Below are 23,793 nucleotides of genomic sequence, written 5' to 3' on the forward strand. Positions count from 1 at the left end.
CTCGGTAACCCTGAAGATGAAATATGACCTACCACTGAAGGTGCTGGCAAAGGGAAGACCAGGATCGTGTGGGACCTTTCCTCGTCCATTCTCCACATTGGAGGCGTCCAGAGAGAAGGAATGCTGCAACAGAAATACACGACACATGTATTTACATCTGGGTAATATTCAGAAGCAGGATTACGTGAGACAAATACTTCAGTAAACTAGTAATATACACTTTTCTGCACATACATGGACAGCGATAGTGCACACAATCCTTATTCCCGTGTGAAACTATGCGCCATCTTCAAAACAAAAAGAGAAGAATCGATAAAGGTTGAAGGCTAATTTTGCTGCTCTTGCTCTAAATCAAATAATGACGGGATCAAGTTTCCACAAACCTAGTTATTACCCTCTTTAAAGAGCGCTCTCTTTTGGGAAACAATCTCATCAGCCGCAAATGCATCACTCCTAAACTCAGGTGCTGCCCAGGGACTGTTTAACGCGCTCCCTCAACGGCGATCCTTCTTGCGCTGTTGGACTACATCAGCGACTCAATTTAGCATCAATTTAGGCCTGTCCCTTTACTGAACCGTCTGAGAACCGGGGCTGAGGAAATGCGCGATGAAAATAGACTTCAAAATATCATGCGTTTCCCACAGCTCCCAGCGCGGACAAGCCCAGGAGAGGAAAAGCTTGGGTTTGAGAGTGATAGAGAACGTAATATTGAGAACAAATGTTTTATGAAGTGAAGGGCCACATTGTCGGAGTTTATTGGACAAATGTGAAAGGGTTCCACAGTGCTCTACAGGCCAGCCATCTGGACAAATAATATGTGGATCCATGAGGTCATTGGTAGGTACTGTATAAAGAACTGGTATAACTGGAGATAATGGTATTATTAATTATGTATTATTTAAAGTATCCCTCTTTGTTTAAGCTTGTGTCTACTTAAAGGTGTGTTATGCAACTTTCTATGTGGAAAAAAAGTAGACATTTACAGATTAAACTCAGAAAATTAGAATATCGTGAAAAAGTTCATTTATTTCTGTAATTCAGTTTAAAATGTGAAACTAATATATGATATAGACAAAGTGACATATGTCAAGCCTTTGTTTGTTTTAATTTTGAAAATGTACAGCTTGTAAAAACTCCAAAATGAAAATGTCAGAAAATTAGAATATGACATGAAATCAATGAAATGAATTTTTTAAACAAAGAAATGTGGGCCCTCTGAAAACTATAATAATGCATATGTACTTGTACTTGGTGGATGGAGGGTGTCAATGATGGTTTTCTGAACAACTGTCAGGTCAGCAGTCTTCCCCTTCATGGTGAATTCTACTGAACCACTGAGAGAAAGTCTCAGGGACCCTTTGCAGGTGCTCTGGATGAATTAGCTGATAAAAGGAGACACTTTGAGCCAACAATAATAGTCCCTTTTCACAATATACTAATTTTCTGAGTGTTTTTATAAGCTGTGAGACAAAATAATTGTGCAAAGTGAGATATCAAGCCTTTACTTGCTATAATTTGGATAATTATGGCTCACAGCTTGTATAAACCCCAAATAAAACACCTCAGCAACATCCCAGGATGACCGCAGTCTGTGGATTGTCAGGAAAAGGCCATTCAAAAGTGTGGTGGACCTTCACACACAGACGGATCCTGGACATGGGCTTCAAATGCCACGTTCCTCTTGTTGAAGCATCCTGGTCTTCCATAACACTTCAGCAGTGCCACAGGCTGATAGCATCCATGCCACGCAACCTCATTAAAGCAGTAATTCAAGTAAAAACTGCCAAAACCAAGTACTAAGTACATATGCATGATTATAGTTTTCAGAGGGCCTGTATATCACCTGACATTGTAGTGACCCAGCGGCTGTATGAATAGTTGTCTTGGCGCCTTTACTTTTCATCACAGTGGCTCTGGGACGCTCCAGAGGTTTTCAGCGCTGACAGAGCCTCTCACCAGAAAACCTACAAAACAACTGATCCTGGAGCGTTGTAGGGGCCACCATGAGCCAAAGTAAAGGCGCCATGCTGACCACTCACACAGCCGCTGGGTCACTACAAGGTCAAACACGCATTAATATCAACTTTTTTTTCCACATAAAAAGTTACAAAATACAGTTTTAAGTCTAAGCACTTAAAGGTGCTTAGACTTAAAGCACCTTTAAGTCTAAGCACTTAAAGGTGGCGGCACGGTAGCGCAGTGGTTGGCGCTTCAGCTTTACAGCTAGAAGGTCCCGGGTTCGATTCCCACCAGGACGGGGCCTTTCTGTGTGGAGTTTGCATGTTCTCCCCATGTCTGCGTAGGTTTCCAGTTTCCCCTACCACTAAAAACATGTACAATAGGTAAATCCTTCAGCCAGGTGATTCTGACCATCAGCCTGGCTCCACATCATGGAGATGGGTCCCCGGCCCGGCACTGCCGTCGTCGACCACTGCTCCTTACGGGTTGCCCCAGCGGCATCGAAGGATGGGGACAATAAAGTATACAAACAAACAAAGCACTCAAAGTATTTGTAAACTTCCTGAAGGGGATGCATATTGTTTTAAGTTTGTGCTGTACACCATGTTTTCCTAAGATGAAAACCAAATGAATCAATGAATGAATAAAGAAAGAAATGAAATGGGGTAAAGTTGAGGGTCATATTTCGGGGCAAAAGGAAACACAATGGAGATTTGAACAATGTGTGGCAGAAGTTGCAAAAGTCAAATTACGTTTGTTTACATGCTGATGCTATCTCACTTCAAGAATCTCGTAATCTTTTCCAGTTAATAATGATGGAAATGTGGAGTGACCGTAAGTCCGTTTCAGTGATGCAAGTGCCCTTCCTGTAAACCGGACAGCACTTTGACTCACAGTGAGGTATTGTTTTGTTCAGGCGAGTCGTCTATTGAAGCCATCACAGAACAGATGAAGACTTTACAATACAGCAATCTCACTCTGATGGTACTATAACATTTGTGTTGAGTTAAAGGCACAAAATCATAATGATGTACATGCTGGCCTAAGGGAGTTTCAAACCACAGCAAACAATGTGTCATGAGTACATACTGTATGCATTTCATCCAGATGTCTGTGTCCTCCACATTGTTTCACTGTTGCTTTGGTAAATTTGGCACACAAGGTTGTAACTTTCTTTAAGGCAGTCCCAGGCTTGTACCCAGGAGGATGGACATGAGGCATAAACCTATAAGCATGTTTAACTATTGGCTGCTAAACACTCATTTAAAACATTACTGAATACATGGAATCTAAATTGAATTCAAAATCAGCTCGTCATAGATATTGTATACAACCCTTTTTGTACAAGTCAAAGATTATACGTATAAAAACGTTGCATGACTAAGAGTTTCATATTACTGAAGAAAAAAAGACAGAATTCTCCCCTTGTTAACTCTGTGACATGTTTGCGTGGCGTGTCAGCAGTCAAGGGTCCTGGCCAGTTAAAGGCATGGACTGTGATATATTTGGTTTGGCCGGGCTCAGTCTGAATGTGGCCTGGATGTTTCAGTATGTGGAAGTACAGCGTGTTTGTTTTGGCTCAGTTTGGATCAAAGTGTGTAATATGCAGAAGCAGCGTTCCTATAGACCACAATGAGACGGGGGAAGGCTTCTAGACAATAGAGCTTTCTGGACATGGGCCGTGGTTGATGCATAAGTATAAAGAAGTATTATTTCATGATATTTTTCCATCTGTTTCTGTGGCCTGAGCGCCATCAGGGCTGGCGAAGGGGCTCTTATAATCTTTGCTTTGCTCCAGCGCACTGCCCCTTAAGTGCTCTCACCTCAAATATACACTCACACACTCCTCTCGCCACATGCATTTTATATCACACAAAATCTATCTCCTCCAACGCATTTATCGGAACAAGCTTGTTTTTCGAGGAAAATAATCTAGAGAATTGGCTTCAACAATAATCCAAATTATTTTGTTTTTATGCGGCAATGGTGCAAACTGTACGAAGAATTAAGCACAGGGTTTCTTCTCCCGCACACATCAAATCCGACCAAGAGGTTTGAATGTTACCAAAACATATTTAAAGTTTTTCATGGCGCCCTGCAGTCCACAGCATTAATCTGTCTAATTGTTCTTGCGATGATCTGTGTCCTCAATTGACAGTCTATTGATGTTGTTTGTTGGTAGTTGAGTTTTATTTAGTCTGTTTTCTGTGTGTGTGAGGGGGCGTGTGGTCTGATCATTGTTTGTCCTGAGTGGAATGAGTTGTTTATTTATTTTTCATGTTCCACTACACTGGAGCAGAGAGAATAGGGTAACTGTGTGAAACAAAAGACATGCTCTATGGCATTCTCTTAACTAGTGAAGATGTTTTCTTTTATTAGAAGAAACTGTACAGCCCCTATTAAGTTGTATTATTGTATTAATTAGTCATCACATTAGCACTTCTTTTGTTGACTGAATACTGTCGCTCAGTAAGTGAACAATGCCAAAGTAACAAAGAGCTTTAAAGGGACTAGATGGAAGTTGACGTTTTTATTCTCACTACTGCCACCTCAGGTCTTGCACGTAACTGCAGTTTCTATATTAAGGGGAGACACTACAGGCAAAACTCAATTTTTTCCAGTTTTCAGGTTTTGGGCCAAATTGGTCTCTGAACATACAAGCTTTCACCCGGAAACAGAAAATATGCCTAATCTTCACAATAACATGTTTAAATATTGCGCTGATTCAATGTTCCCCCATAGACTTATATGGGACAATGCAATTTCAAGGGCCTTTTTCTCAAAACACATTTTTCTGTCATTGTGGCTGAGGCCTTGGACTGAACAATATTTGGAAGATTTTTTCAGAGGGATTTTTTATTATCTAATCCCCAGCCCCATTTATTGAGTTTTGAATGTCAAAAAATAAGGCGAAAATTACATTTTTTTTTTTACAATTTTTTCCACTAAAAAGCAGCTTATTTTAAAACTAAACAAGATATCCAAAATCCCCTCTGAAAAAGTCTTGGTAACTCATTCATCAATAAAATGAAACCATAAATTTGAATGTAGCTCTGTCCATTATTCAGATTTCGTCGCTGGAAAAGATGGGAAATTTGGGGCATTTTTAATAATAATAATAATAATGCATCGGTTTTATATAGCGCTTTTCTGGACACTAAAAAACGCTTTACATTGCACTATTCATTCACTTCATACCCGGTGGTGGTAAGCTACTATTGTAGGCATGAAACACCTTGTTCTTATATGAAAAGATAAAATGACAGAAGACTTGCAATGTATTTTTTTCTCACATTTATGCCAGTAATCTACAGCAACAGTTTCAAATTGATATCTGTAAATATAATTTTTTTCCCCATTCACCTGCAGTGTCTCGTGCATGACGGCACTTCGGACCCGAATTAACACCTTTTCGAGTGACAGAGCAGGATTGTAAAGGCGGTTGTGGTGAACAGGTCTGGGCTCATTCTACATTACGACATTGCTGAAGGAAGTAGGGGGTTGAAAATACAAAATGTTAACACTTTTAAACTGTCTAGTTCCTTTAAAAGAAAAAGTCTAATTTGGTGAACCTTTGTCACAGTGAGACCACAGCACGTACAGAGACGCAGACAGTCATCCTGCAGGAGATGAAACACCTCAGGGGTCACAGGTCATCCCACCCACCTCCTGTTCCAGAGCAGCCTTCCACACCCGGCTCAAGCTGTTCATGATGGGATGCACAGAACATTTCCTGGATGAGTTCATGAAATCTCAAATGCAGCACTATAGTTGAACTGCGATCGAATTATTCTGTGCACATCCCTGACTGTAATCCTTGCCCTTTTCTATCTCTATAAGTTTCATCTTCAAAATCAAACTTCTCAAAAGTCCGATGGGTGGAAAACAATTCTGCTGCCTGTGCTCTGTTTAGTCACATGGAAAGTGATTCAGTCGTGCCAGTGGCTGAACTTATCACCCTGACCCAGCAGAAATAGCTATGGGCTGTGAAGGTGCATCTTTACGTGCTGATCAGGGCAATGAGTTCCTAGACACACGCTTGTTGGAAATAACACAATGCAGGAAAAGATGGTAACTCATTTACTGTGTCAACATGGAGAGATATTTGTAGAGAATATTATGTGGAGATATTAAAACCAATCCCTATATTGGTTTGGTGTGATTTATGCTGTATGTATTCAAGCATATATTTCAGAGGCAGCTCTTTTTTACTGATTGGCCTTTTTTATACTCATACAATATATGGATGCTACAGTACTGGTGAACAGACTAACTGTGTGAGCACAAGGAAATGATTGTGCGCAAATCTATGCTGTGAATGCTCCGGCCAGTGGTTGTAATATACACAGTACAAATGTAGCATGAATGTCACTTTGAGCTGAACATCTGTGTTTGAAAACCCTCAAATGAAAAACGGCATTGGGGCATGTGTGTTTATGCGATGTGTGAAGTAAAAGTCATCACCGAAACCCGTTCTGATACAGCCCCGATCTTTCACTTCAAACAAATAACTAAATATTTATTTACTCACAGAATGTTCCGGATGTGCGGAGTTGAACAATGAAGCCACAGTCATGTTTCTCACGACAATGTCAAAATTGATTTATTTGCTTCAAAATAGTTACAGATCGTTTAGGCATATTTCTACATGAAACAGAAGTACACATTTTTAAATACTGCATCCGGTTTGACATCGTTTTTTGTGTGCTTTACCCCTGGTGGAATAAAAGCTAACTGAACTGAATTGCACTAAATGTTTCTGAACCCATGAGAATCCTAAAACTCCTAACAGCAAAGTCAAAATCTAGTTTATGGCAGTGAATAGTAAATTATATTTGACCGTTTAAAGGCCCGCCTCTTGTCCCTCGTTCCCTGTTGTTGTAGACAAAGTTTTCATAGCTCATCTACAAAGTAACAAGTCTGGATTTTGCGTGAGTGGTCGCGACAGTAGGATCACAACATGTCCAGAGACACAACCAGGGAACCTTTACGGAGACTTGAACACCTCAGAGGTCATCCCACCCACATCCTGTCCCAGAGCGGTGGCCCACACTCAGCTCAGACAGGTGGAGATAAATGAACTCCTAGATAGATATAAGGGGCAGTTCCCAGTCAAACTCAAATATTATATATATATATATATATATATATATATATATATATATATATATATTTTTTTTTTTTTTTTTTTGAGCCAAATCTTTGGTGTTCATTGGGGATTGGGATTGTGCGTGTTTAAAAAACTTTTTTCAGGAAGCCCCCTCATTGATTTAGCAACATTTTGAGGCTTCTTGCCATATACAGTGGGAGGAAAAAATTAGTACACCATTTGGAATTTCTTACATTTCTGCCTAAATTGCTCAGAAAATGTGATCTGATCTTTATGAAACTCACAACAATGACTAAACAGTGTCTGCTTAAACTAATACCACCAAAACATTTATATTTGTCATATTTTTATTGGCCATAACATGTAAACATTCACAGACTGCGTGGAATAAGTGAGTACACCCCCTGGCTAAGGAAGCTCCAAGAGCTTATTAGTAGTAGTAGTAGACTGATATGGATTTTTGGGGTCTGATACCGATATGAAGGGGCTTGGCGTGGCCATAATGTAATTTTATTTTGTCTATAGTCTACAGTCTATAGTTAAACATTTATTATTATAGTCAAGGTTTCAATCATAGAAATAAATAGAAATATATCTAATAGAGGTCGACCGATTATTAGGGCATTTGTTTAGCTGATACTGTTGCACTGCTGATATTTTTGGAAAATGTCTATGATCCTGTGTAATAAATTATGATAGAATACAAATGTCTGGGTGGTATTGGTTAAAGCAGGCAATGTTTACTCATTCTTGTGATTGTAATAAAGATCAGACCATATGTTATGACCAATTTAGGCAGAAATATAAGAAATTCCAACGGTTGTACTCCCTCTGATTCACGAAGGTCACAGAACTAAGCGTACAAATCCTCTCGTGTGACTTGTACCTTTTCTGCTGCTATCAAGTCGGATCAAACTGTGTAAAGCACATTCCAGCGTCACCAGACCAGAACAGATAAAACGAAGGCCCATTTATCATCCGAATAAAGCCTGATGACTATTGTTCATCTAGGTTTATTTTAGAAACTCAAGCACCATTTTACCAACACAATGAAAACACTGTGGGAAGAAGTCGAAGCTAATTGAACAAATGCGACTGCTGCCAAGACATTTTAGAGCAACAAATGGGTCCCAGTCCACACTCGCCCCTCTATAGGGCACGGCATACATTTAGTGAGCTGCCCTTTCACATAAGCACTTGGTTTAGTGCCGCCTGGCACTTGGGGACATTTGAAAGACCGATGAATACTAATGAATAGAGGCTTTAAGGGGCGACTTATAGCTGGCTGTTTTAGTGGTGGAGTAACAGGTCCCTATGGCTCAGCGGGACGGGGTCGGATTGGGCACAAGAACAGAGGAGAGTATAAGTGATAGTGCAACAGGGCAGCAAGGTGGGACAGTGCCAAATACTGTCAGGGATGTTTTAGAGAGTGGATAAGTATTGTAATTCCATTATTACTTGGCCTCCAGCCTACTATTACTACAACTACTACTACTACTACTACTACTACTACTACTACTACTACTACTACTACTACTACTACTACTACTACTACTACTACTACTACTACTACTACTACTACTACTACTACTACTACTACTACTATTACTACAACTACTACTATTACTACTACTACTACTACTACTACTGCTACTACTGCTACTACTGCTGCTCCTGCTGTTGCCGTAAATTCCCCTGCTTCCATGACTACTACAACGTCTTACAAGTATAATTACTAACCGACTATTTTACAAGTTTTTAACTTGCTTCCTTGCTTCAATGTAACTCTGAGGGCCTGATCTTGTGTCTCAAAACAAACATTTTGCACTTAGTAGGAGTGCACTTTGTGATCTTGCCACTCCAGACTTAGAGCATTTAAGTATAAGTACGTGGGGTTGGAGACACGCTTTTTCCTCTAACTGACGGTGATGGCCCAGTTGATAGAGCGGGTCGTCTCGTGATCGGAAGCAAATGCACTGTCGTTGTGCCTTTGGGCCTGATGAAGGTAGAAAGGTGCTATATAAGTTGAGTCCATTTACCATTTACCAACCAGATTGACACCATGGCTGGGAAGGGGGAGGGAGAGGCGATGTGGCGGAGTGGGAGTGAACATTTCCATTTGTTTTGATTCGCGTTTATGAACAAGCAAGGGCCGATCCACGCCACAGCGGATGGAATAGCTCTTTTTCTCGAGACATGAACATTGTTTAGCTCACGATGGGTCAATAAAGTTTTTAGTTTGACCTGTCAGAGCCTAAGATCTGGCCCTGAAACTACTTCTAATATTACAGCTGAGAGTGGTTTTACAGATTCTCTGTCAAAAAACCTTTAAAGCCTTTAATTAGGTTATCCTCCTTATTCCCTGGTACAGTTTCCTGTGAGATACCAGAAGTCACGCTGAGTGCAGCGGTTTCCAGGGTGAGTTTTTTGTTTCACATAGTGGAACATGTTGTGCTGTTTGCGGTGGAAAATGCAGTGTTTGGAACATTCTCCTGGACTAATGCTGGGCTTTACACTGGGGCGATTTAGAACATGCTGAATGTGACTGAGTCTGATAAAAGGAGAGTAAAAGGATAAAAGGAGAGTACACAGAGGTGCTATAACACAAGCGACTGACCTGCTCACACTCTTCACCTTATTCCGCCCCGCCCATTTTTGCCTCTTTTTGCTTTGTTTCGGCACTTCTGTTGTCCTGACACTTCCGGTCGAGCGCAAAGCCTGTTCATTAAGGCACTGATCTTTTGTGGGCCTTGTAAACCTTCAAACTTTGCAGGGATTGCACTGCAAATTAAATCACAAATATGACTAATACACACGCTAGTTTAAGTAGCCTGCCAGAAGCCAGAAGACATGATGTGTTAGCCGTAGTATCAAAGTAAAGACGCTGCGCTGCTCTATTTGACGCGCGGGTCTCTCTTTCTCTCTCTCTCTCTAATAAGCTTCACTTTAACACCGCGTGGTCTCGCTTTGCTTCGTATGAAAACTAAACAGTTTTACAAATGACGAAATGGCTCTCACATCGGAGCTAGCTGAGCGCGCATGGGTTTAGATATCTTCACGAAGGACCGAGAGAGGAGAGAAAGAGGCGCGGTGCAGGAGGTACGAGGTAACAAGCACACGGACCGGGCGGCGCGTGGAGCGGCTTCAAAAACGTAAGTTACGACGAAAACTTGTAAATATTGTCCCGTTCACTCACTGCTTCTTAAACATTATGTTAACATTGAGCAAATGCAATAATAATAAGCTCCGATTTACACTTGTATTAGTGTGATAAGAGCCTTGGTATTGAGGAGTTGACGCTCTGAATAAGTCTTTCTCCTCTCACACTTTTACGCACGAGTTTTAACACATATCTTACAATTAATACAATACAACATACAATTAATGGTGGCGCCCACACGAACCTCCGGAATAAGGTGAATACGTGACCCGAGCAGCATGAGGCGTTACTATGGATACCAGCTGAGCTGGGTCTGTCCTATCATCCTCTAAACCAGTGCCTTTTACACTTCTTTAGCCTACTTAAACATACTGATGTGATCTATTTATTTATTAAAAGTCAGTATCTTGTGATCCATCATCTCACCATTTGGCCTCTACCCACACTGCTGCGCTCTGAGCCCAAGCATGTTCCCCTCTCACTCTTGACTTGTCAATAAAAAGTTAGGTTATGGAAAGCAACCATTTTCAGTTTTGATTAAACATCAGTCCTAATTACATTAATTCCTCGGAACACGTAAATGCAGCGTGTGTAATTAGGCTTGAAAAACAGACAGCTCAGTTACAATCTGAAAATGTGAAGATCTCGAAACAAAAAGTATTGTTATGCTGATAATCCAAGCCTAAAATGCCCTGAGTCAAGTCTTTGTGAAAGATCGCACGATGGAGAAGACATCCACATTGATGGAGACAAGGTGGCCATCCTGATATACTACGCTCATATAGGTCAGAAAACCTTGTGGCAGGGCGATTTTGATTTTCAGTCACAGATTTATTGTGAGCAGCTAACTGTGGCTCGTAGTTTTGTTTCAGCTGTGGCAGCTCATGTTCCCACATATTTTAAGTCTCTAAAGCTCATAAAAAGTGGATTAGAGTGAACGGTTTACATGCAAACTAATGCGGTTCCAGGTCATCACAACCATATTTCAGGAATACGATAGAGAATAAGGTTGGTAAGTACATTTTAGAGAGTGTTCAGCTGCTTTAACTATTAACAACTCTTTAATTAGCTTTCACTTGACCGTTTGTGCTTCCTCCACCTCTGACTTAAATGAAACACTGGTGTGCAATGATTTTGTCCTCCTGGCTTTATGGGCCTTGCGGCTCTGGTCGACAGTTTACGCCACAGGCCACATGTGATATACAGCGGTGAGTGCGGCTGGGAGCATGAGAACAACAGTGGCTTGTGGCACTGAACAAAAAGGACAAAGTGTGGGAAAAGTAGGTCACCTGGTGCAAACCTCTGAGAAACACAAGAGCTGCTGTTCAAACGTGTCGACGGTGTGAGAAATACAGCGAGTGTGAAATGTAAACCACTTTAAACACATTCACTGTTGCTTCGTGAGAACAGACTTAATGAACATGAAGGCTACTATCACTTCATGTACTTTTCAGGACTTCGGCGTAATCTATAAGGCTGGCTTTGCGACTTGAAAACATAGAACATCCATCCACAGTGAGAAACAAGTGGGCTGTGTACATGTAACCAAAGCTAAGAGTCCAAAGTAAAACATCCCTTATGGCCACCCAGTCCACAAAATTTACACTAGATAAACATGTAAAGGAAATCCATAAAGAAGAGCTTGTGGTGCAGAAACAGTTTGTCAAAGAGTTTTTTTGTTTAACAGCTAAACCAAAAGCAACTGTGCCTGATCTCCAGAGACAGACGGAGATTTAAAAAGAGGCGTGGAGCAGCGAGCTATAACGTTGTCAGTTTCAAAAGTACAACACAAAGGTTCTGTCACAAATCATGGCGTTACCTCCCCTCGGTGTCCCACGTAGATGAAGGCACACATGGGGTGGAAGGCCCCGGTCCCACAGGCCAACAGGTGGGTGCGGTTATAGGGCTGCACCAGGCGCACAAAGTTAGCGCACTCCGTCTGCAAAAGGAAGAAATGTACAATTATTTTAAGTTCTCATTGGTCAGTAGCTTTGATCTTAATCTTGGTTTTATCTTTGATTCAGGCCTGTTTTAACTATACTTTGTGTCTTGATTACAAAAGGAATCAGAGATCATTTCCAGTTAGATACAGTTTTTGTAGTAGAAGTTATAGCGCTGGTAACATGAGTCATATTTATAGTAGTTACAAACAACAAATGTGATGTCATCCTTTACTATATTGATAGAATATGAAACAGAGATATCAAATGTTTTCTGCCATGTGCCAGAGCCTACTTTTAGTAACATAATGCTGCCTAAGGTACTGATGCAGAAGAGGAGGCAAGGAAACATAAGGTATTAAATTAGATTTGTATGGTATAGTAACTGCCTACATCCTCCCGCATCCCAAATATGCAAGGCCGGTTGGAATAAATCGCACATGCTCTGAATGTGACTGTTTCCAAAAAGCAGATAAGTTGATTTTCTGTGAAGAGTTGAATAAAAACGATGCTTTCCACATGTTTGTAATGAGCTTCATTATCAGAAATGTGAGCTGCCTGCACGTCCTGAGCACCACTCGTATCTCTCCTGTCTGGAAACAAGCCAACATGACAAGGGAACGATTCAGTAAATATATCTTGGTGAAACAAAAGATACATCTTTGTGCCATTAAATTATAGTTTAAGGCGTGATCAACAACAATGAACTTGTAGCTTAAACACTTTGCATGTACTGAAAGGTTGTAGCACACAGCAACGGCCTACAAAATTGTAAACATAGTGGTTGGAAAGGGTTGTAAAGAAGGTCAGGTGCTCTTCAGGATCAAAAGGAAAAGTATGGGCAAAAAAAGAGAAAAGATCTGAGGCACTCAAATACCAGATTAAAAGTTCTTTATTAAATAGACATGTCGAACTGCTTTGTGTTTGTTGTCGCACTTGTTGCAATAAAAAAACTGAATAAACATTCTGTATTGTGTTGTTGTGTCTATTTCTAGCACAGTAGCTTATTTTTACAGACTATTGTTTGCTAACTGGATGATTGATGATTTGACAATCCAAACAATTGAGAGACTATACTGGATAATGAAAACAGCACACGACAACTTCCTGTCTCTGTCCTGTCTGTGAACAGCTGAGCCGAGGTGTCGTCTGAGGAGGAAGTCTGCCCGGGGTCACACCAGTTCACTGTCCAAACCACTGCCTGTTGCATGTTTGATGGAACTGGGACATACACTTTGTCTTTTTAACATTTAAATGTAGACATTAATTGAATCTGTTTACTTTTAAAGGAACTGTCTAAAATCAGACAGAAAGGCATAGTTTCTTGCTTTGGAATGAGAGTACCCTAAGACCTGGTGTTTCCCAAAGTGGAGGGCCTTTGAAGTACTACACGTGGGCCTCCAAAGGTTCACTACACATAATTCACATAAAAATGGGGTTTGAAATTCCAATCCAATCTAACTTTATTTTTTATAGCGCATTTCATAAACAAGAGTTTCCAAAGTACTGCAGAAGAAAATACAATCCCACAAAACAGTAAAGTAATAAAACAACAATAAAACAATGAAACATTAAAAGCCAATAAACACAGAAAAATAAATAAATAAATAAATAAATAGATTCTATAAAATACTTTAATAAATAAAAAAAAACAACAACAACAAAACATTAAAACAATAAAAATGATTTTGATAAAACCACTAAAAAACTGATTGGAACAAAATAAAAGACACAAGACCACACAACTGTCAAATAATAATCAGTATTTAGCCTATAGTCACTGTTATTTGTGAATAGTTCCATGAAATTGTGAGAAATTCATGAGGAAAACATTCCACAATCTTTTAAAAGAGTGAATTTATATTTTTGGGGTGGCCCCTTGGGATGCGTGAGGGGGCCTGTGATGTTCTTGACTTTTGGCAGGGCTGCCTGAATCCCCTCTCACATTCATTTACTTTGGCCTCCACAGCCACTCACATCTTGCGCCACACTGCACACAGGACTGTATACCTTAAGATGACAATGTCCATATTTCCAGTCGGCTACCCCATTGTGTGCGTCTAATTGTTTATACAAGGGCATGGCATGTCCCCTTCTGTGTGGGCTGCATCCCTCTCAAGCTCATGCTCAGACCCTACGAGCCAAGAAACAAACCACGTCGTCAGCAAAGTTTACCTCATTCTATGATCTCTCAAACAAAACGAAACACCAACACAATTAAATTAAGAATGCCTTTAATTAGGGCTTAAACGTGCTTGTAATTATATACTGAAAGTAAACGGTTGTGTAAAAGGGAGATTCCCAAAGCACAAAGCATGACATGTTTATTGAAAAATCCTTCCTGACAAAAGGATAATGAATAGCTATACTTAACATCACAGAGATATATTGACCCAGGTTTGCAAATTGCCATGGAGTGAATAGGGATCTGTTTCGACCACATTTCCAGTGGACTACTTAGGGAGTTGTTTTAAAGGTCTGTGTGGTCTGAGAGAGTGCAAAGAGCGCAGTGAGATGTTGAGAGGGGGAGGTTGACTGGGACCGTCCCACCCTGGGATAAGAGTACATCTGTGTGATGAAGTTGCTGCCCAGAAAAAGACAGAAGCAGTGAGCCAAGATTCACTGGCTCAAAAAGGGACAGTACTGAGCAAATGAAATGTACAGAATCTTCTTCTTATTAAAATAATCATCTGGAGACGGGCAGCTCACCTCAAAAAATGCCTTCACTGCAGCACTCTACACCCAGCCACTTATTAAACATTTTTGTGGTTTGAACAAAGTATGAACAGCATTATGAAAAACACATAATTACCAAAGGGATTTACATAAATAAATAGGAACACTGCCAAAGACTCGAGACAAGCCGCCATGGTCTTTGTGGTGAAAGTATAGGATAAATACTCTTAATGGAAAATAATGGAAATCCAACTGCCAGAAAACACCATCAGCTCCAGGCAGTGTTATTAGCTGATTGTCTAAAATATACACCTCTAAATGCTGCATGTTTATGTTTGGTCAAGATTGTAAGATAAGTATAAAGTCAGCGTCAGTGGTGATTGTTGTCTGATTTTTACTTTGTTTAGATTAAGATTTTCTTGTAGATATTCTTGACTTGAAGTACTTATGTTGTTTGAGGTTGCAGATTATAAAATTGTAATAATTTAGTGACCTCAGGAAATCATCCATATACTGTCAGGAAGAACGGATGCTCTTTTGACTGCAAACTTACAAAGGTACACTCAGCATGTCATCCTGTTCCAAATACTTCTTTGCCCCACTGTAAAGTGGATCTGATGCACTTGCCTACATCTTTTCATTTAATTTTTTAATGTATTGTTTTTCTTTTATTTCAAGACTACTAACATTGTAGATTCTCACTGAAGGATTCTCACTGCTTTGCACACTTTTGACATTTCCTCAATACCATTTCTGGTGACTGCACTACGAAGAATAAAGGGTAGTGATTTTGAAGAATTTAAAATATACATAATCAAAAGTGCTCATTCATAGTTTAATACCTTCAATGAGAATCATATAATGTAAACAGTGTTGAAAATAAAGAAATGCCAAAACAAAATGCGTTTGCAAACTTTGACGGATACAGTATAGAATCAAAATACTTTTAACTAAAGGATCTTTGGCTCGGAGACTTTTAATCAATAGGACAGCATGGTAGCAAATTGTCAGAAGCTGACATCACTGACAGCTCCTTGTGTATCTGAAGCCTTACCCAGACAACTGGAGCATCTCAAAATACCTTCTTCAAATATCAAATGGAGCTGTTTTGTCTCTTCTCAAGTATCATGCAGATATTCCGTTTAATGAGACCAGTGTGCAGACAGAGAAATGGGAGTAGTCATTTTGGACATCTAGAGTTGAGTGCATCCAGAACAAACAGAAACATGAGGAAGATCACAGAAGACAAACAGTGACGTACGTGCTCTGCCTCAGATCACACTCTGACAAACAACAAACAGCGTGAGCGTAAACGAGCCGGACACACGCCGAGTCGGACAGCGGGACATGTTCCTCGCAGACACCTTTGATCCGCAAAGATTTATCTCAGACGCAAAAGTAAATATTTGGTACTGGAGGAAGAGCAGAGGAGCGGAGGCCAAGTCACGAATCAAACTTAAGAACCTCAAAATATTGGTTAAAGAAACAGCTGATGAAAATGGTAAATGTAACCTCTATTATTGTGATGCATATGAGGCGTGAGATGGAAAAATATCATGTATATTTAGGTTAAGATCAGCTTTATCCAGTTCTGTTCAACCTGACAATCTTTACAAGTCCATTTGACCAACATTACGGCATTAAGATGATTTGAAGGGACCACACCACAGCCGCACCATCTTTTACTCATTATAATTCAACAAGAGCATGGACAGGCTCCAGCAGAGGCGCCCCAAACCACCAAACCGATTATTAAACTGGAAACATGGTAAAGTACATTCATGTGCAGTGACAGAACTGAAACCCCCCTGGCTTCAAACATGGAAAAAGGCTCAATATCAGACACAGCATGTCTTCTGAAATAGAGATGTGGAAAAGACAGGAGTGGAGGTTTTAGTTTTGTGCTACATTATATCAATAAACTGTTGTCCGTTAAGTCTGTATAAAATATTTTTTAAATAATTTTTCTAAAGTTAGACTTGACTCAAAAACAAATATGGCCTGGACCCTTTATACAGGGTGCTATGCAACAAAGGTAATGGCTTGTATAATTTATTCAGACCTTCAAGAGGTGGGGCACAGCAGCAGTGCATTGGACTCAGCATTTGTCTTGGGAAAGTCATCGGTTTGAGCCCAGCTTGAGCACATTTGGTCCTTGTGCCAATTGGGAAGACACTTTGCCCAATGCATTCACATGAGGTGAGGAGAGTGTTTTTTTATGTGGCCATTTGCCATGCAGCTGTTTCTCTGTAGCAACGCCTGATGATAAGGAAAAAAACACTTTCAATATTGTGCGGAAAAAATTACAATATCTCACTATCCATTGAATTAATATAATTAAATCATTCACATATTTGTCATTTTAACCTTATATATGGCTTTAATAATAATAGTTTCTACAGAATATCTATCCTTTGCTTGCCATTATTTACAAATAATACATTTACCCCTTGAAATCCTGTCTTTGTATGCAAATTAAGAAGAGCTCCTTTGTTTGCCCACAAACTCTAGTTGTGGCTGCATGTGCAGACCTCTGATGTGCATACTAAATGTCTCACGTTTCCTCAAAACACAAGTCTCCGCAAAATTTAGACTGCCGCGCTGCTCCCTACTGACACACACACCCTTCTGTGAGGTGTGTGGAGAATTATAATGAGCGCAGTCAGTGGTGAAACACTGAGCAGACAATACTATTGTTAACACCAGGTTACGATCGTTTCACTTCTATACTTTGCTTCAAGCTTCAGAAGCTTCCTCAGAATCAGTCAGTCTTACAGTTCACTACAAGAGAGGAAGCTCCTGGAGATAAAAGCAAAACATCTTCAACTCAACCAAAACAGACCAGTATATTTGAAAATCTGTATGATGGAATATTTCTGTATATATATATATGACTTTCTGAATGACTGAGAGCCGCATAAATAGGTGTGATCATTGTTTCAAATGGCAAATAGACGGCAATAGCAAGACGTCAGAAACAGCCCATGTGCAAAGCTAAAGAGGCAATTCGTCTCTGTCTCTGTTTGGTGCAGTACCTTGGATTGACATGATAATCAGGAAGATATTTTTGTCCATACATTTTAACATATCTACGCCCAAATGCAACTTTGTAAACAGGGTCACAACCTTTGGCCTTTGACCGTAATGTTATGTTGAAGCAAACGGCACACAAACACATGAGTCTGAGGTGGGCTTTGTAGATACATGTAGCAGCCATCCATCTCAATGAAGCCAAACAGCACGGAGATCAGAAACGTGAAGGAACGCAGAGAGAGCCAGGTTAACATGAACCAATCCATCTAAGACATTTATGATGGCTCTGACAGAAGGTATGTAATGCATTCAGACTTCCCAAAAGACTCAAACTTCTGGAGGTAGGAGTGGGTCGAGCAGAGGCCAATAAGTCTTCTCCACATCTAGGTCCAGCTGAAGGATTACTCAAATGGTTTATGTTGATAATAACACTGAGGTGGCTGGAGGAAACTCAACTTGGGTCGTTCTTGTGAGATGAGAGTGCAATCCAGTAACCACTCAGCTGCATATCAATTCCTTAAAGCAGTGCTAAGTAACTTGTTTACAGTAATAAATGCTTTTCAAAGTCCCTCTGGGGGTAATACAAGTGTTGATGGGATGATTGGGGGGTCTTTCATCTTTCAAAATCACACTTGCAGCTTTCCTGCTCCGACCCAGAGGTTAGTACACAATAAATTCAATTAGTACACACTAACTGAACCACAAAGAAGAAACTAATAGGCAAACGGGCAAAGGTAGCTGTGGCCTAGCGCCACTTAAACAGTATTTACAGGCAAGTTTGAGTGAAAAAAATTATCTCCATTCAGTAATTGGATGTACAATATCCCTTTCTCCCTTTGTCTTTTCTGTCGGCGTAGTATTTACTCTCACAGATAATTAATGAGTAAAAAACCGCAACATGCTACGACACCTGCAGTGGCGCTTATGGCCTCTAGGGGTTACTTAGTACTGCTTTAATACGCAAAATCTGTGCTTCTATCAGACAGGACAATTGGTTTAGACTTTCATGGGAGGTCTAAAAGACACAGTTTCTTTGTTTGAAGTTGTTTTGATTTTCTATATACCTTGTATAAAAGCTCGCAATTCTGTTGATGTTTTTGTGTGTCCAAGGAGAGAGCAAACAACTACGAGCTGCAAATTCAGGTAAACAACGCCTCATCCCCTGCCTTAACCAAACACATTTTTAACCTTACCTGAATCGCAAAGCTTCTTCTTGTCAAAATAGCGACAAAAATTTGACGTAATTGAGGATGAAAAACACACCAAAAAAAGAAGCAAAAAAGTGACAATAACGCAACAACATGGGTGACAAAAAAGGGACAAAAAATGCAGGGAAAAGTCTTTCAGTTCAAATGAGGCGTTACCTTGAACTAAAGGCTGTAAGCTTTTAGATTTGGGTAATGAACTGGAGAAAATGTGCTCCGTTAAGGCAAGGGTTTAGAGGTTAAATAAAGTATCTTATTTATTCAGGTTACACTTATACAAAACTTCTGTCCCGTCTATTTAAACAAGAACACTGTTGTTTTATGTTTTGACTCCACACTTAAGCTTTGCTCTTCGGTGCGTCATAAGTTCAATTCCCCAAACAAAAGCCTCACCCTGCCTCCATCCCGCTGACAAAGAGCGTTATAAATCATCCCATTACAGTGAATCATACTGGACATGCGACATCTGGGACCTGCAAAACTGCCAAAGATCAACGCACTTTCGGAGCGATAGTGTGGCCTTCGCGCTGCCGCGAGTACAGTACATCATCTGTACATTCGCACTGGCTGGTCCGAGCAGCGGGAGTCCTCTGGGTGCTAAAGAGAGGAAACAGCTAATAAAACTGATGCAGGACACCCCGGTCACACCTGCTGCTTCAAGAACCGCACGTTAACTGCCTCCAGATGGGGTCAAGTATCGGAGGCAAACTTTAACATTGACTCTATATGGTAAGATTTCACATTCAGGTACTTAGGGCAAGAAATCTGTTTACTCTTACTTCTCTTTGAACATGATTTAGTCAGATTAGGTAAAGGTTTCGACATTATGAGGGCATGTGAAAGCAAATGTGTTCTGATATCTTCCTGAATCAGTATTATATTTGAGCTTGTAGCGCTTTATTCTCAGGAAAGGGTTGGTGGAATGCTTCGCTCCTGGTGTAAAGTCAGCAGAACATCACTCCCTTTAGATTGCGAGTTTGAGGCGGTAATTAGAGCTGCTTTATGTGTGAGCCAGAGAGAAAGATCGACTGGGAGCAGTTTTAACTACATCTCTGGACTTCAAAGTACCAGCTTCCTCTCGTCTCTCCCTCTGCCGAGTCCTCGTTTGACATTTATAGGTCTCACGGTCCCTTGCCACAATCTCTTTTTCCCCCCGATTCTGAAGCCACACGATGTTACATTGGCTACACACGTTAAGTGGAGGTTAAAGAAATATAAATAGTTGTCTGTCAGTGAGTGAGTCCCTATAGTAGTCATAAAAAACACTGTTAGGGCTTAACTAGCACTGACATGAAGGTTATTGGAGCAACTGCATTTTGTTAGAAGTGAAGTGACTGCACAGTATCGGTAAGAAAATCATAAGCGATTTGTTTTTTCATCAAATTGACTTCAAATCATAACAACGCCGCCCTGTTTCGATCCAGCACACCAAAATAAAAGCACCATCTTATTCATTAGTTCAGCAGTTCATCAATGAGACGAGCTGTGTGCTTTTATTTTGGCGTGCTGGATCGAAAAAGGAAGTCACTTCTTGGGCGGCGTTGTTATGATTTGAAGTTATGCACAGTCAATTGTGTCAAGACAAGACAAAAAAGAAAAATTCAGGCTGTACAAGGACAATTAAAGACAGTTTTGTTTTAGGCTGTGTTATAGTGTAAATGTCATATAGTGCGGCTTCTTGCAATATATTGATAACGTGTCATATAATATTGCGATAACAATCATTTGGCGATATATTACGCACATCAAAGTTCAACCAAATGTTTTCCTCAGTGTATAGTCTCGTCCACCCTCCTAAGAAAACACAGGTTATTGTTATTTACAACAAAACTCCATTTAGGGGGCTATGTTTGTAACCTCTTGACCTAATTTCCTTTGACTCCCTGAAAACAAACACGGGGTGATTCATAACATGCTGACATATACAGGTACATGTGCTGCTACGGGCCTAAGTAGTGTTCATTTCCTGTGGTATAAACATGGCCATAATGAGATAACCAGTCCTCCCTCTGTCTTCCCATGCCTCATGTTTTGGTAGTTCCCTTTATGTTATTGCATTCTTAATTAATAGTCCCTTTGCTTCCTCCTCTGCCCATTACACACCAAAAGTGAGACTATTGACCAGTGTTGGAATGGACAATAGAAACATATACCACATCTAACCCAGTGCGTTTAGCATTACCCAAATCTAAAAGGTTACATTTGAAAGCTGAGATCTACAAAACTCACCAAACAGATCTTTTTTCTTGCATTGTTGCCACGTTGTTGTCACTTTTCCTGACATATCTATATACTGCTTTTGTGTTGCTCTTTGTGGCGTTTTGGTCACTTTTATGTTATTCTTTAGTTGCTTTTTCATTGCGTTTTTTTCACTTTTTTGTCAGGTTTTTTTGCCCACTTTTGTTGCGTTTTCATCCTCATTTTTGTCGCTCATTCGACACAAACTTTATTTAAGAGGCGTTTCGATTTGGGTAATGCCAAACTGGTTCAGACAGGGTTAATACATTTCTATAGTATGATTTTTGTAGGGCAAATAAAGGTAATGTTATGTCTTCAGAGCGAGGTTTTTTCTAATTATTTTAGGGTGAAAAATTCATATCCCTGCTGTTCAACACCACACTGAAGTGCCATCTATTTAGCAAACAGCAACTACTACTCAAATTAGTGTTCCTTTTCTGTGATACACACAATGCCTCACAGGGCATGTTTTAACCCAGTTTGAAAATTACAAACACATGACAAGTGCATAGCGTTGGCAAATCTGGGCTAAACCAGCCAGTGGTTTAAAGAAGTGTTTTTTTGGGCTGTGTTCGCTGTGGAGCCCGATGACGCAATCCAGCCCTGTCACTTCATTCAGGGAAGTACAAAGATGACTTGTGGGTTCATGTGAGATCACATTTCTGGAGATATATTTTTGTTAAATTCATGCAGCTCTTATATTTGCATTAAAAACAGTCTTTCTTTTTTTTTAACTTTCTTTTTTTGATCAGGGACAATGCACAAACAACATTAGTCTAAGACAGAAGAGATGTCGTGTGCCAGTTTATAGTAAAAATGCTAATTTCCACCCGCAGTCCCTGGACAGGTTGACTTACAAAAGTTCATAAAACATTAAAAACAGTCTGACCCACTCCACAGTGCACCATCCCTTATAACACCAGACTACCCATATAAATGTCTGTGTCGATATAGAATCATTTTAACAATTTTGCATTTAAAAAAACTTTGAAACTATTTGAGCAGCATCAGCTTCGTGGTTGTAAGCTACGCAGCGGCGGAGTGATCAGCTAGAAAATAGTCCCTCAAAATGCGGTAATTCATGTGATGCAAGGTCAGTTATATTTAAAAAATTACTCTATTTTTAAAGCAGGCTAGTTGATACTGTAGAAATGCGCTAGCCTAGCATTAGCTTAGCACCACTAAACTCTTCAAATGTAAGGACTGCATGAATTAAAAAAAAAAAAAAAAAATCTCCAGAAATCAACAACACTCTGAACAACTAGAAAATGAGGCTCTATGTCAAAAATCCTGAAATATCCCTTTAAGTGTTTTTGGTCTTAACTATCGCAATAGCAGGCTAAACGCCGTGGTCTAGATTATATAGTCCACATTTAGTATCCTATGTTAATGTGTGAGCTCTTACCTGTGGGTCTTTTCCAATTGAAACACAGTGCTCTCTGTTTCCAGGCAACGGGGGCCAGTGGATCTATAGACACAGAGAAAAAGCAGCGATTACTAATGTGCTCATAACTTCGCAATAATACCATAACCCCAGTGTATTTCCCAACGTAATGAGTGAGTGGGCGTCTCCAGGTCCAAACTTCATCTTCATCACTGCGTCGTTAAATCTCAATCATTTCTATGCGAAAGCAGCAGCATGGTGATTATAGAAACTGGAGCAGAGCCGCGCTTGTAATGGTGATGCATGAAAAGTGTTGACCAGGAGCTTAAATGTTGGAAGTGAGAGTTTGACTTGATTGAGACACGACCTATTCATGGATCATGAGGTTAATGAGGAAACATCATGTGCAAGAAAGCAAGTTGTATATCTTCCAGATCTATATTCCACTATACACCACCAACTGGAATCTAAAATGTTAAAATCCCATCTCCTCCCAGACAGGGCACATCAATTGTCAAAGCACCAAGCTAATTTTCTTTGCGCCGGGCGTTGATCTCAGATGGGAATGAAATGAAGTTTGGACCAGGAAAAGCAGATTTGTTTTTTCGGCACATGAATAATTCAGAGGGTGTGATGATTGTAGGAGGAAAGGCCCAAAGCCAGTCTCAGTGTTGATCTTCAGTGACGTGGATAAATCTACAGCTAACGCGACTCCTCCGTGGGACAATAGGTCTTTGTTGGAGCAGAAGGAAGCCAGCCTTGTTTTGGCTGAAGGCGTGAATAGAAAGCAGAGCTAAACAAAAGCCCATGACTCGTGTTCAGATTTCTGGACAGTGAAGCTGGAGGAAATACAAAATAAATGAAATCAAAGAAATGAATGGGAACATTGTGGTTCGAATCAAGGAGAAATTAGGAAGCCTTAGACTCCATTGGTTACACAAAATGCAGTCCAGACATTTATGCGCTATCCTGAAACCAACTTCTTATCCGTGCTATAAATCTTCCTTTACAGCCAAACTCACTAGACTTTCCATAATCAGACTGTATGAAAACGGTCACAGAAACAGTCATATCTTACATCCAATCAC

At 40.2% G+C, this 23,793-nt stretch overlaps 1 protein-coding gene across 1 annotated transcript in view; it reads right to left on the minus strand.

Annotated features, from left to right (window-relative positions):
- The window catches only part of sema3bl (sema domain, immunoglobulin domain (Ig), short basic domain, secreted, (semaphorin) 3bl), a 67,439-nt gene that overhangs the window by 14,807 nt on the left and 28,839 nt on the right, over nt 1-23,793 (minus strand). Inside the window, exons 3-5 of the mRNA XM_079557764.1 lie at nt 22,727-22,789; nt 12,049-12,168; nt 33-123 (exon numbers count right to left, since the gene is read on the minus strand). Coding sequence (XP_079413890.1) covers nt 33-123; nt 12,049-12,168; nt 22,727-22,789 — 274 coding nt within the window. The remainder of the gene's footprint in view (nt 1-32; nt 124-12,048; nt 12,169-22,726; nt 22,790-23,793) is intronic.

The sequence above is a fragment of the Gobius niger genome, assembly GCF_951799975.1.
Source record: "Gobius niger genome assembly, chromosome: 6".
Lineage (NCBI taxonomy): Eukaryota > Metazoa > Chordata > Actinopteri > Gobiiformes > Gobiidae > Gobius > Gobius niger.